General features: G+C 31.5%; 1 protein-coding gene across 1 annotated transcript; it reads right to left on the bottom strand.

The window, feature by feature from the left end:
* Positions 1-2,391: 2,391 nt before the first annotated feature.
* Positions 2,392-13,903, bottom strand: LOC132714193 (poly [ADP-ribose] polymerase tankyrase-2-like). The gene is made up of 3 exons (XM_060696983.1): positions 13,553-13,903; positions 7,224-7,447; positions 2,392-5,448 (listed from the first exon to the last, which is right to left on the bottom strand). The coding sequence occupies exons 1-3, from the start codon at positions 13,822-13,824 to the stop codon at positions 5,033-5,035; spliced, it is 912 nt and encodes a 303-aa protein (XP_060552966.1). The 5' UTR covers positions 13,825-13,903; the 3' UTR covers positions 2,392-5,032.
* Positions 13,904-15,035: the final 1,132 nt, after the last annotated feature.

The raw sequence follows: 15,035 nt of genomic DNA, 5'->3' as shown, positions 1-15,035 counted from the left end.
AAGAGATGTATTGTTTGGCAAGAGTTTTGTGAAATGAAAGCTAATTTTGCTATCCTTACAGAGACGTGGTAATCGGATGAAAAAGATCTCAATTTCTGAATCAAAATGGCTACAAAATTAGCGTAGCGAATACCAATATACAAAACAGATAGGGTGGTGGTGTAGCCCTTATGTGTCGAAGTACATGTACATAAATATGCGTGGACTACGAACTATCAGACGGAAAAACTAGCTTTGAGTTTGGTGTTTGGCAATGAGTTTTCAAAAGCACAACAATTAGTTGTGTTGGTGTATATTGACCTCCTAAATTAGCAACACCGAATCAATTTGTAAATGAATTCTTTCAATTTATGGAAATCATGATACCAAAACATTCTAACATTTTAATCGAGGCTCCAATTTACACATAAAATTACAATAGCAGTGCTGTTTTAATTTTCAACAATCCCTCTGGCCGCTCTTGGATTACAACAGCGTGTAGATTTCCCTACGTAAATTGAAGAAAAAAGTCTTGACCTTGTAATTACCGAACTTGCAATTGCATAGACTTACATTCATGCGATCAGGGTTCGTTTTTATCGGACTATTGTATAGTAAACGTTGTAACAAAGATAAAGAGAACATTGTAAGCAAATCTGTTCCATATCGTGATTTTAAAAACAAGAATAGGGAAGTGATTGCAAAAGATCTGAATAAAATAGCAATATGTGATGATTCGGTGGATGGATTTGTAAATCAGTTTGAAAATGAGATCGACAAAATGCACCCATTAAAGAGAAAATACAAATTTTTAGAACACCCAAACGCTGGTTCGCTCTGAAGCGAGCAATACGTCGATCAGAAAGACTTTGAAGAAAACAAAGGCAATCACGTGACTACGAGATATTCAAGCGTGCGTTTTTAAAGTATCACTCTGGTCTAAAAAGGGAAAAATTCCAAGATCTTAGTAAAAAGATAATTGAATCAAATGTTGATTCAAAAATCTTAATCAGCTTCTGAAAGATCTCACCGGTTGCTAGTCTGAAAATCATATGCATCCTGTGGACGACGAGAACAGTCTAGCCGACAAATTTGCCGACCATTTATGGGCAAAATCGAAATAAAAAATCGAGAAAAACTGAATGACTTTGAAAAAATTTAACCCTGTGTGAGAGATGTAGCATCTTTCAGTTCTTTTTGTGTGAATAATTGTGAAAAAATTGTGATAATCAAATTGATATTTGCGATGATAACATCGAATCGCAACATTGTATAAAATATCTTGGTGCCTTCTTAGATGAATCTTTAAATTTCAAAGAACATATTAAACGAAAATTTAAAACTGCAATGCTAAACTATTTTATGATCAAGAGCATCCGACACTATTTGTCTTCTGATGCCACCGAAACACTTGTATTATCTCTTGTTATATCTAACATCGACTATTGTAACGTCATAATTATTGTACAGTATTTCGCAAATTGAGATATCTTCAACTTATCCAAAACATGTGTGCTACACAAATTAAATAGATTATATTTTGATAGCTCCAAACAAGCTTTTTTCGAATTTACACTGGCTTCCCATTAAAGCTCGTATAAATTTCAAGACCCTAGTGTATATGTATAATTGGTTTGTAGAAAATGCACCAACTTAATTAATTTATTGGCTCCGCTAACCACAAAACGCTCTTTAAGATCATCGCATTCAGCTAATGTTGTACCATTTAAAATAAATAAATACCATTGCAGATAGTTTTAGTAGAATAGGTCCAAAATTGTGGAAAAACTTCCTAGAGACCTTAGGCAAAGCAAATTTGCAAAGCAATTTTCCGGAGACAATTGAAAACTTATTTCTTTAAGGACTTCTCTTCCTTATTTTAAGTACAAGCTTATAGTTAAATATAAACTTTGACTTTAAACAAACTCTAGAATATTGGACTGTGGTAAGGAAATTACTGTACTGTAAATATTTATTTCTTTAGACAGAGAGGTAGAGAGGGATATGTGTGTATATATATGTATGTATGTGTGTATGTATGTGTGTAAATGTATGTATGTGTGTATGTGCATGAGATGTGTGTTGTGTATGTTTTGTATGTATATGTGTATCTTTGTTGTTCCACGAAAACATTTTTATACTTTTTATCTATAATGTAAATATATAATGGTGTGTATTTCTATTTACTAATGTTAATTACTTTAATATTTTGTAAAACGCCATTGAATATGTTTTGTAGTAGAAATGGACGTTTAATTAAATTTTCACATACCCAGGTACAATTTGTATATCTGACGTTTAACGAGATATAAAACTTATGAGTACAGCTTCCCAAACGTGAAGTGAACGTTGTTTCACATTGTATATCTGACATATAACGAGATATAAAAATATAGACAAAAAACAACACTGTCTATTTTATATATTTTTAATAACTCAAAAAATTAAAAATGATCACAGATTAACAATGATGAACAACTTTAGGGTAGTAGATAACAACAAGTGTACAAGTAGAACACAACATTGTCAAATATAAAAAGCACATTATCATTAAAGTCATTTGTTCATTTTAAGCCTAAACAGCGATGCGCGTCTGGCTTAAAACCTTTAAAAACAAAAAGATAACACAGTGGAGTTATTTCTTTCAAAAAATAACTGATAAGTGTTCAAAAAACCGAAAATGTTTTAAATGTTTTAAAGGGTTTCATTTAGTTTCTTCACAGGTTAGGTTTTTCTTGAATACACTTTTTTGGTCGATATTATTGTGATGAAAAAAGTATAAACATTATAGTTAACAACTCTGGTGACTGAATAATCTTAGCAAAATAAAAAAAAGCTTATGTGTCAATCATTTAAAGTGAAACTTGATGACATCAAAGATGGCTCTTATATGTCTCATCTTTCCAATTGTGGAGAATAAAAACAAAATGAGTAAATGAGTATTAGTTAGAGATAATAATTCTATCAATCATTCACTATTACCCACCTAATATTACGAAATAAACACTTGTGACAAATCTGATGTGTAGAGACTGGGGGTCCAATTAAGCATTTAAGTACTGTCTTTTCATGCTTTAAATAAAACACTGTATCTTAATGACTGTTGGAAGTTTTGCGACAGAAAATGTCATGGTCTTTATAAAGGAATAACCTTCTTAAAAAGTTTTATACACGAAAACTAAACCTGACATTTACAATAACAACATTGATGTCGTCACAATATGATATAAAATACTGGCCTTTCACATATATATTATACAAAAGACTTTTTTCAATAAACAATCAGTGGCAAGTTTTTGTCCTGCACATCATCCCTCACTATACCAGCACACTAGCAGCAGAGATAACTCTTCTGTCCCTTTTTTAATCCTAATCTTAAATATTCATAACAATCGCCTATCCACTTTATTCCAATTTTTCTATAATTAAATCTTCATTATTCTTTCAAGTTCTTTGAAAAAAAAAACAACAATTAACGAAACTTTTTGAGATAAAAAAGCTTAGATAAAATAAGAATAAAAAGCGATTAAATAAGTTTACATAAAATCATAACCTTTGGCAGATAATCTGATTTGTTAACTACCTGTAAAATATACAAGCATTGATATTTATCAAAAAATCAAGTCATTATGTAAGAAGGTATGTACATGTACAAACAACACTAATTTAAACATCAAAGGAAACATTATGCATGCCATAAAATATATTACCATTTTCCCATTTCCTACTCCGTTAATGACCAAGATTAAAACCAGAAAAGCCACACACAAAAAAAAGAACCAGTTGTTAATAATAAAATGGTTTTCCAATTAAAGTTTAATGACTTCTTTTGATTTGTAGATCTATCTTAAAAGGTCACCATGGAGAAAAACAATACAATCATCTTCTTAATGACATATCATTCTTTACAAAAGTGTTAATTTGTATTTGCCGATGGGCAGACGACATGCCACTTCCTTATATGATTATCAAATCAGATCCAGTCTTCTCCTTGTCAATAATAAATACGCCAAAGGTTTAGTCCATTAAACCAAACATCTATCAATTGACAGTACGGGGAGAGCAAACAACCATTAACATGTTACAATTAATATTTAATTTTGCTGAATTAAAATCTCTCTCATTGTAAAATTAGTCTGTTAACAGTAAGTGTCAATTCGAAAGAAAATACTTTATGTATATTTGATGTTTGCCTGATTGATTGATTGATTGATTGATAGATTGATAGATTTGTCAATCGATTGAATGATTTATTGATTGTTTTGAACGGTTTCATAATAACATGCAACAACCAGGTTATACTATTATATCGCAGAAACTAAATATTGAAATTAAACAAATTTCACAAAAATTACCTATTTTAAAACAATATACTACAAATGGGGAAATGGTTTGGAAATAAAAATATACCCATCTTAATGAATTGAATTTACAATTAATTTACATTTAAAAAAAACGAGTAAGGTAACTAGAGGAGTGTAAAATATGCATAAAATGACTGGTTTTACATGAGTAATAGGTATAATAAAATAATAGCACAAAAACATTGTAAAGTTTAAAGACTAGAATACCGGTATGCGCATATAATGAAATGTAACTTGGTCTCATTTGTGTATATCCACAAATAACCAATACAACGCAAAATTGTTGTCAAAACACTAAAACAGTATCACATTGATTTAATCTCTTTTGTGAGACATAGGTCGTAGGGCCTGAAACAAAATCACCTTAACTTCGAATATGTAAAGGTCACTTAAAATGTTAAATGTGACAATAAGTGTCATTTGCTACTTTGTTTTTTCCCATACTGTTTGAAAAACGTTTCAACATTTTGGTTGTGAAAATCATACTTTGCACGAAATGATGTGTAAAGCAGCGAAAAGTAAACACCGAGCCATGGGCGGCGGAGCAATGATTGTAGCTTCAAACAAGACTACCGGATCCTGTTGCCGGCTGAAACACATGTTGTGTGCTTTTGCAATGCTGCATGATAAATGTTGCCACTACACAGTACTACATCGACCAGAATTGCGGCTTGCACTTTGAAAGCAGTCTAAATATTTTTAAAAGATAGACACTTTCTTTCTGGGACTTTAGGCGGTGATATGTCAGATTGTTGCACGGATGAAAGGTCATTTAGAAACATGGAATCATCATTAACAGATGAAGAATCACTTTGTGAGTCTTCTGTATTATACTCTCGCAATCTTAGAACACCTATCACACTATTCCGTGTTCTGTTACCACTTGGCGATGATATGTGCTCAATGCTTGATGAATTCGTGTTCGACGAACTAAAACAGTCATTTGGTATTGAAGACGAAAGACGATTCTCTGACCCGGATGTGGTGCTCTGTACCGAATGCCATCCATAATAATCACCAGGTACCGGCGAAGGTGTATATTTCTTCAACTCATTTGGATATGGTTTGATTTTTGTTGCCGAAAGACTTGGTTGGTTATTGTTCACTGAAAAGAATGAATGCAAATTAAGTTATTAATCATAACAAGATTCTAGACTTGTAGCAGCCAGAAATAAAAACATCCCTCGCTATTCGTGCAGAACCTCTGCGCCTTCGTGAACCTTTGCTCTTATCATCTATAATGACGGATTGACAACTTATTAACTTTACGACTTCCTTAATGATGGAGAGGATATTGAATGACTTTTTTCATATATGGAAATTTGATGACTTTATATTTGACAGTGTTAGAAGCGGTTTGGTTCATTGTTGTCAATCGTCTTTATTTGATGTATCAAGATGACGGTTACTGTTTATAATATGAAATACGTGCTGTTGTTTTTAGAAAATATGTTAGACGGTATATTTGACGTGAAGGGCTTCAATAAGTTCAGACTTAAAACAAATTAAGTCATTACAGAATCTAGTTTTATTACATCAAAGAACAGGATATAAGATTAAATTGGCTCCGAAAAGATTGCCGGCAAATTAAGAGTTGCCGACATCTGTTTTGATGCACTGTTGCACCTCTACAATATTGCATCACGACTGAGAAGGTTTTGTTTTGCAAGTATAAGTAAACACATGTTTATAAAGCGTTTGGATGGTGAAAGGTGATTAAATAAATACTATTTTTGTCGGCTGTTCTCTCCTTGCATTTATTTAAAAAAAAAAAAACTGCACCATTCCAAATTAAGATATAACAGTAGTAGAAATCAGCGATGAAGGCTTTCCTTAAAAAAATGTCTTCATATATGCTAAGCTCTCGTTATTCGAAATTATATATGTAGCTTATTTCTTAATTAGGTCAAACGAATTAGTGTACAGTTTCAAAGGCGGAAATAGCCCAGTATTATTTAGTGTGATAAGATAAAGCTGTAATATCTCAGCCTGAACATTTATAGCTGGAGATAATGACTTTATGACATGCCATACATATCGTCTGCTTCAAAATATTTCTTAAGTAAAATAAAAACAAGACCTACTGAATCTATTTATTTTCTTTCGCATCAAAATGAAATTTAACTTAGAACTACATTTATATAGCTTCTACTCTATGACTTAAATAGCAGATATGGTGTTTCGAAATATATATATGCTCGTATATTGGTAAAATGAAAGTAAATGCGAGGAATATGAAAGCTAATAGATTAGCTTTAATTAATTAGGTCAAGGTAACGCCAAGAATATTTCAGGTACAAATTATATGCATTTTTTTATAAAATTCATTGCGGTATCCTGACATAAACACGTTGATATTGACTAATTTTACATATTCAATCTTCACGTTTGTCTACATGTGACATTTTAATTACTTCCAGCTTTCATACAGCTAACGCTGTTGGAAAATTACATGTTTTTTTGTTCTCAATACGTATCTCGTAAAAATTGCGGACATCCATCAAATTAGTTTCTGAATGAGAAGCATTGTTAAATCAAATTAAACGTGTTTACCAAATAGAATCCTTGATTGATATTTGAAAATGAGTTCAGGGTCGTTTAACAGGCAATATTTGACATGATAGGTCGTCCTGTATTCGTGATACTTAAAATGCATGACATTACGCTTAATTAAGTTTTAATTTATTCCCTATGATAATTCGGTCATATCTGGTGTGGTTAAAGTTTAGAATTTTACAGCTTTCATGTAAATAAAACGTAGATTTTAAATATATTTTAAGACAATTTTGAGGTATAAAATGTCGATTTTGCATAGAAAGTGTGCAGTTTTGACGAGGGCAATGTTCATTGTCTGAATACATGTATGTTTGAAATAATTACCTAGTTTTTGTACACTCAGAAGATATCTGTATATCTCATAATGCCCTTGCATATACGACTCCTGTATCGGCGTGTGTCGTTTATTATTCCGTATTTCCACATTGGCACCCCTTTCTGCAAGTCTTTGCACGCATTCAGCATAGCCTCGATATGACGCTAGGTGGCAAGGTGTGTCACCATTTGTCGTCTGTTGATTCACGTCTGCTCCATATTTTAGTAACAGTCTGAAATTAGTAAAATTTACACTTTGAATATAGAACATTAATACAATGTACACGGTTCGGATAAGATTTCTATGGAGTAAAACAAGAAACATCTTAAAAACCAGTGCTTCAACCTTGACATGTTTTGTTACCATTCATAATATATATGTGTTACTAAAAAAACACAACAACATAAAACAGAACGCGACGTTATAATAACGAATGTTTTATGTTACTTTCAAAACAGGAAGGACGCACTTGAAGCTTCATGGCAGAGATATTTTTGTCACAAAAATAGTTCACGACTTTATATAAGAGTTGTTCATCACTTTATATTGTGCTGCAAGTGTAGATTAGTGTAGATGAAACTTGTGATTATGTACAACAAATGACAAAAATATATCAAGACTTAAATCAAATATATTTGTTGCTTAGCGCCTGTGAGAGACACTTAACTTTATAAAATCGTTGAACAAATAAACCATATTAAATTTAATACATCCAATTAATACTTTTTTAATTATACATCTATATACAGACATTCTATTATTACCTAACAATTAACTGTCTTCTTCTAAATTACCATCACATCACGCCTTTTTTGAACATTATAATAAATTTAAAAACGCTTTAAAAGGGAAGTTTCCCCGTACAGGTATATTTTCCAAAAACAAAAAAAGGGATAAAAAGCCCCCATTTTCAAGATTTTTTTTGACAAAAAAAAGCTTTGGGGTCCCAACAAAGGAATTCATAACCCTTAAATAAGCTCAAGAATTAAAGAATTTGAAGCATATTTCAAGTCTTGATTATCTCGAGCTAACAATGAATGACATAATTATAAAGTAACTTTTTCCGCAGTGAAAATCACAATAAATTAAAACAACAACAACAAAAAAACAAATATATTAAGAGCGTCCATTCCCATTAATCTATCATTTGTCCAAAAGCTGCGTTTTAAAAAGATTTTATTATTGACAGAATTTCTAGAATATGTATGAAAAAAAAATGAAACAACTTCCTCTTTTAGACGCGTATTGGAATTTTGCAATAAAAGCAGCAGACGACAGTTTGAGAAGACGTTTATCGTATATCGGGTAACTGAAAATAACTTCCGGGTTTTCAGAAATCAGCCAATGTAAAACTCCTGTGAAATGCTGCGAGAATCAACAGCATAAACATTGTTGCAGACGACAAATAATGCGTCACAATCAAAACCTGAGAAACCTAACAAAATGCTATTTTCCCTTGATCTATTGTCAAGGCATTTTTATCATGCTGTGCTTCGTGTAAAATTAATTTACAACTACTAAGTGAAAAACACGCCATTATATAATTCTATTTTTTTGCTAAATGAACGGGTATGAAAATACGAAAGGACACGAAATGATGACAATTTCGAGGGTACGTTTACATTCATATTAAATGAGTACAATGCGTTCTCACCATTTTTAAATTTAGAAATATATGAATCATCATCGACATGAAATAAATTTGATAGGGTCAAAAGGTACTGTATAGTAAACCTCACGCCGTAGATTTAATCAGTAGAACATGCAATTTTTATAAAAAGTATGGGTGTGCAAAAAGCTGTCTATAGAAGTGCCAATTCTTTTGAATTTCTAGATCGATATCTTAATTAGTTTATTTTGTAATCCACCAACGAACATGACATAGCATCGCCTACACATTATTGGTCATACTATGATTAACTTTAATAGCGTATACAGTCATATACCCGTGCTATTCTCGGTTTACGCAACGAATACCCACCCGCTCACTGAATTAAAACACATTCGATAAGATATACACACTTTATCTTTACTGAAATTTTAAGTTTAAGTAGTTTGATAAATTGACTGAACTCGAGTAGAAAACAGGTTTTAACCTAGTTTTTATTCTGAAATGAAAATCATATTAAACTGACGTTCAAAAATCACGACGGCACAGTTGAGGTAATATTTTATCATTCAATGTATGACCATTCGTGCCATTTAATATAATGCATGAGTGACACAAGAGAGAAAAGTCAAAGATCTTCCTTAAACTTGCTAAACAAGACCGTGTCAGCATTTAAACCTACATATTAGCTAGAAACAAGTAATGATTCTGACCATTTAATATATAAATGACTTCTACATATGGAAAGCAGGTGGCGAGGTTGTATTATTTCATGTAATGACGCTATCTATCTAGCTTACGGAAGGTCAGTTGCTCTACTAAGGTGCTCGCTCATATGACCTTGTAAAAATGTCAGTGACAGGTGTGATTCAAACTCGAACCAGCTACAATGGAATTTAAACTAGAACCAGTGCATAAACTGAATTTTCACTAAAATATGTCAAGTACTTTATCAAGTAAACTCCCTGTTCTATTTTATTTCATTTCGTCATAAAAAGGTGAATTAGTCAGTAAGATTAAATAATGGGTGGGAGTACGCGATCTGCGTACTTAAGTCGATTTCTAGTCAAATAAACGCATTTTGTAAACTTAAATAATAAGTCATGCATTTAATAGTGACGCAATGTATGCACATATATTGTTTATTTTTGTAAACTGTTTAACTATCGTGTTTTCTGAATGAATAAATGTTAAGATTTTCATACGTAGGTCGACAAGTTTTTGAATGGTATAGAAGCCCCACGTCAATAAATACCATTGCATCTTAAAAGTAAATGTCATTTTTTTTCAGTAAAATAAAAGATATACAAATGCGACTGGCTTATCAATCAACGGTAATTGATTATTATGACGTTATAAGTTTCGCTGAAATTTTTTCGTGCATCAGCTTAACCAAATAAGGTCTTAATTAACTAAAACATTATCTTTCATAATTATGAAAATATGCATTTGACCTCGTTTATCATATTCAAACAAAAGCAATTTCATGCACGCACGCGCAAGTATGCGCGTCATTAAAATGTAAACAAGGCAGTTATGCGTCACATATAATATGAAAGCTCAGAATATTTTCCACTTCAGAATATTGTAAATAGGCCAGTAAACTACTGTACTCACTTCTCATATAGGCGGATATTACATTTATTGTTGATCGATGTAGCCGGTATGTGGTATTGTGGTGTATAAGATATATACGTTATACATAACATCCCGCAAATACGACTGCCTAGGAATGCGGTGGACTTTAGTCATTTGGCGTTAATTTCATTAGGATCTCAAACCACGTAACAACCAGTACTTGGTTTAGATTCTCAGAATATGATTACTGCGAGTTGTTGTTGTCATCGTCTTGACAGCCGGACATGTCGTGCGAATTTATTTAAATTCAACTTGTATGCAGGCCATCTATGCGCGCGCACATGTGTGGGGGAGGGGGTTATAGCATGTATTTAACATGACATGTAAATTCATCATCGACATATTGTTTGTAGCAAAAATCATAATAAAAACACCATTACATTAACACGATACACATAATGCGTTGACCATTAAACGAGCGGTGTGACTACAGCTTTATCTACACCTGTACATATTTACATATATAATATACATATATTGTATACCAATAAGCATGAATATACGTAATTATAACAAATGAAAAGATAAAAAAAATCTTTAGAGTGTCAATTCAGTAAAATTTAAAATATTAAAAGACTGCTATCTAGTATATATTGTATATTCGTTTGAGTTGGTGTTGAAAATATGTCAATGGGTGCTAAATATGAATCTTGAAATCCTTACTCAACTGCATGGATTTCTTAAATGGACTTATCCAGCTTCCTTTTCTTTATCATTTGAAGAGATAACAAAAATGAACAGTATAGGACCAGATGGCTCGGCACTGGTGACAGAGGCTAAGCATTTCCGGTTCCATCAGTGTAATAGTTAACATCTCAATTTCATTGCAGTTATAGATACGATCAATGATATGAATTATATCATACCGATGGAAACTTATATTAAACGTGTAGGCATTAAATAAAAGTTCGTATGTCTTTTATAATGAATGATCGTGCAGACGCTTAGACGAAAATAAACCTCAAGATAAATTTTAAACCGGAAGTAAATTTCAGCAGACGATAATAAAATGAAAAATAAAATATTACAGCACAAAAGAAATAGAATCTCTGGAAGTAATTTCTTAGCAGAATGATATTTGATTCTTGTTTATTGCCAATACTTCTTTGTGGAAAGCATTAAGGAAGTAGAATCGCCTCCAGGAAACGGTATGGTATTGGATTTTATTTGCAATTAAATGCCTTGGAGACGAGGGCAGAACAAAAAAAATTAATAACTACTTAATCCATTACAAAACATTTAAGTACATGGTAAGTTATTTATTCTGCCTTCAGTAGTTTATTTCCGCATTCATAAGATAAATATATTATTGAGGCCAACGGGCATAATAACGCGACGTTGTTACATTAACTGTCAGATAGCATAGAGAGTGTGACTATTATGACACCGTATATTAATGCCGTTCTAAATTCCGTCTTTTCCGGGATGCTGACCGTGAAGATAATAAATATAAAACGGGTTGACAGAGTTCATACATATTCACATGTATGTAAGTGTGGAATTGAAATATGGGACATATTCAAATATTATTGATATAAACTTGCTTTATTGATATATGTTAGAATAAATTCCGAAGATTTGCACTTTATTATTCGTTCCATGTTAATTTAACTGGAGACTTATAGTTTTATGTTATCGGTTTCATTCATACTCATTTACCAAATATATATAGTGTTTTAAGCTCAAGTTTTATGACTTTAAATTCTTTTGTGATACATAACTCATAAATCACAAAATGAATGTTATTTTACAGAAATATTTTTTGGAAATATTATAATGTTCCAATGACTTTAATCTTAAGCATGTTTTCTGAACGCGTAAACATACATTGTAATACGAAACAGAGGGGTACTGCATCGTTTAATGCCAACCACATTTTCATTGATTCTTTTTTTTTTCAATATTTTTTTATTATTTTTATAACAACTGTCCCACCTAATGGGGTGTGTATGTGGCCACCCATGATGACCATAAATATCCACTGAAGAGATATGTCGAGTCGAGAAGCTATATAATCTACAAGACAATTTAAGCTTTCATTGATTGCGAAGTTCCATAAAAAATGGCAAAATTATTTGAAGCCAAAACATATCAAATTATACAACATTATCTTATCCTGTAACGTTTTTTTTTTGTTTTTTCTTTTTGTTATTAATCATGGCAGCATGGTCAGTATACTTGTCTTTATTAATGTCGTCATCATTTCCCAATTTTTTATTCACGCAAAAAAAAAAAAAACCAACAAAAAACAAAAAAACATCAATGTTTACGTTAATCGAACATTACTTGACACGTGCATCCCGAAATATGTTTGTTCAGTGAATTAAATTTAATGTTTATCAAGCATTAGATTTATTACAGCCTATTACTAAAATTAGGGAATGTATTTTTATGTTTCCAAAACGTTTCGTATTTAATAATAGTTGTCATTTTTTATAATTTTTTGTTACGTTCCATGCAAATTTTACAAATCGCATTGTAAACATATTTAAGATGTAAGTGTAGAGTTTTCCATACACTTGTTTTAGAAGAATATGGAGGAAAGAATTGTTGTTAACTATAGGAAAGACTTTCCTGGTTGCGATGTTTTCCGATACTGCTTTCCTCAAACTGCGTGAGTATATTCAAGTTACGAGTAAAAGAAGAACTTCAATTACTTAAACAATAGTGTTACCAATAGTAAATTAATACTCTCGGAAAAACATGGTTCTGTATCTATTGTCTACGACACTTTAACTACGAATTGCATAGAACGTTACATTTATATCGAGTTCTTTTCGAATTTTTTCTGAGTTTAAAAATGTTGTTATGTGTATAGGGTTTTGTTTTAGATCTAGCATTACTTTAAACATTGTTCACGACATTTTGTAAATTTTACAAAAGAAAAATATAATTACTATTTATTAAAGACTTTATAGGCACTTTGAGTAAAGTATGTAACTACCGAAATCTAAAAAAAAAAACAAAACTTCGCGACCTTATTATTTTGCAGTTTTTATGTTGCGCATACTTATAAAATGTATCAACATATGCAAAACTGCTACATCAAACTTTGCTTGTATCTCCTATAAATTGTAAAACAATACTTACATAAGAATCTCAACGTGATTATGATCTGCACTGGCATGCAGAGGTGCCGCGCCCCATGCTGTGCACGTGTTAACATCCGCCCCGTGCAACAACAGTAAATGCACAATATCCAAATAACCTCGGCAGCACGACCAAAACAGAGCCGTACCGTCTTTCTTCGAGGACTGTCTGTCTAAATAAGTGTATCTCTTTTGCAATAAAATCCGTTTAGCTGTGTCTTGATCTCCATTTTTGATAGCTTCTAATAATGTTATAGCCATGCTACCGTGCATCGCTCTGTATTGAATTCGTTTAAACCGTTTTATCGTTATATCGCGAGTGAAGAAATGTACAACGCTGATATAGTAGTAATACTATTATACAAAACAGATAGCGAGCTTTTATTGGTGCGCTGTCGAGCGAACAAGCCAATCAAATTACATCCGGTTGTCGATTGGTTTTCCGTACACAGGTAGACAAAAATGTAAACAAAGTACGATTCAATTAGGTTTGTTCAATATAAAATCACTTAATATAAAGGCTTATTTCTATCTAAAAATGGGGAATAGTTGTACGTGCGCTATAAATGTTTTGCACAGTTAGTTCAAAAATAAGTACTTTAAAAATTTGGTAAACCATGCGCGAAAATACGCTTACAGGTTCTTATAAGCGTGACTGGTTACTAATTCGTATAAAATTTTTATACAGGGTATAGTATCCAATCCTGTTAAACTTGATAGCCCAACATTCAATGAGGAAACGATTATTGGTTTATTTAAACTGCCTCTTTTTTCTCTCTTTTTTATTAATTTAAAGCTATTTACCTTAAATTCTAAGATAAATTTAAAACATCAGTTTTAAAGCATCTTCGTCGTTTGTTTCGTTCATATATTTTAAACCATACCTAAAACAATGTGTTAATACAAACCACACATATATTCCTACAGTAACAAGTACAACAACAACAACAACATCATCATCATCATCATCATCATCATCATCATCATCATCATCATCATCATCATAATAATAATAATAATAATAATAAGAACAACAACAACAACAATAACAACAACAACCTAAACCAGGTTGAAACAAACTATATCTACATTGGCACAGAAAGGATTGCAAATTATTTAACTTGCGATTTCTCTTAAAGTAGTTAGAGTTAATTTAGATCAAAAACTTTAAAAGAAATATCAAAATTAACCAGTAACTCGATCTGAAAATCAAACATTTCGTATTTTAAAGTCTGACAGTATGCATTGTTCAAAGGCTAAAACCGTAACTGGTGACATAATATGTCATGTATACTTCACTTTTGTCCATTATTTGGCTGCTATATTTTTGTAATATATATTTATAAGTGAATGAATGGAATCCATCAAATTTTTAAATGTTACATACATCATAACAGATCTCAAATATATTAATAAATAAAAAAACATTATTAATAATGCCAATTAAAAGAAAGGTTTTCAAAATTTTGCTGATTATACTGCAT

Source organism: Ruditapes philippinarum, unplaced genomic scaffold (assembly GCF_026571515.1).
Source record: "Ruditapes philippinarum isolate M1 unplaced genomic scaffold, ASM2657151v2 ctg1347_1_1_1_1, whole genome shotgun sequence".
Taxonomy (NCBI): Eukaryota; Metazoa; Mollusca; class Bivalvia; order Venerida; family Veneridae; genus Ruditapes; species Ruditapes philippinarum.
The sequence above is the reverse complement of the archived record's forward strand: the minus strand, read 5'-3'. Positions and strand labels throughout refer to the sequence as shown.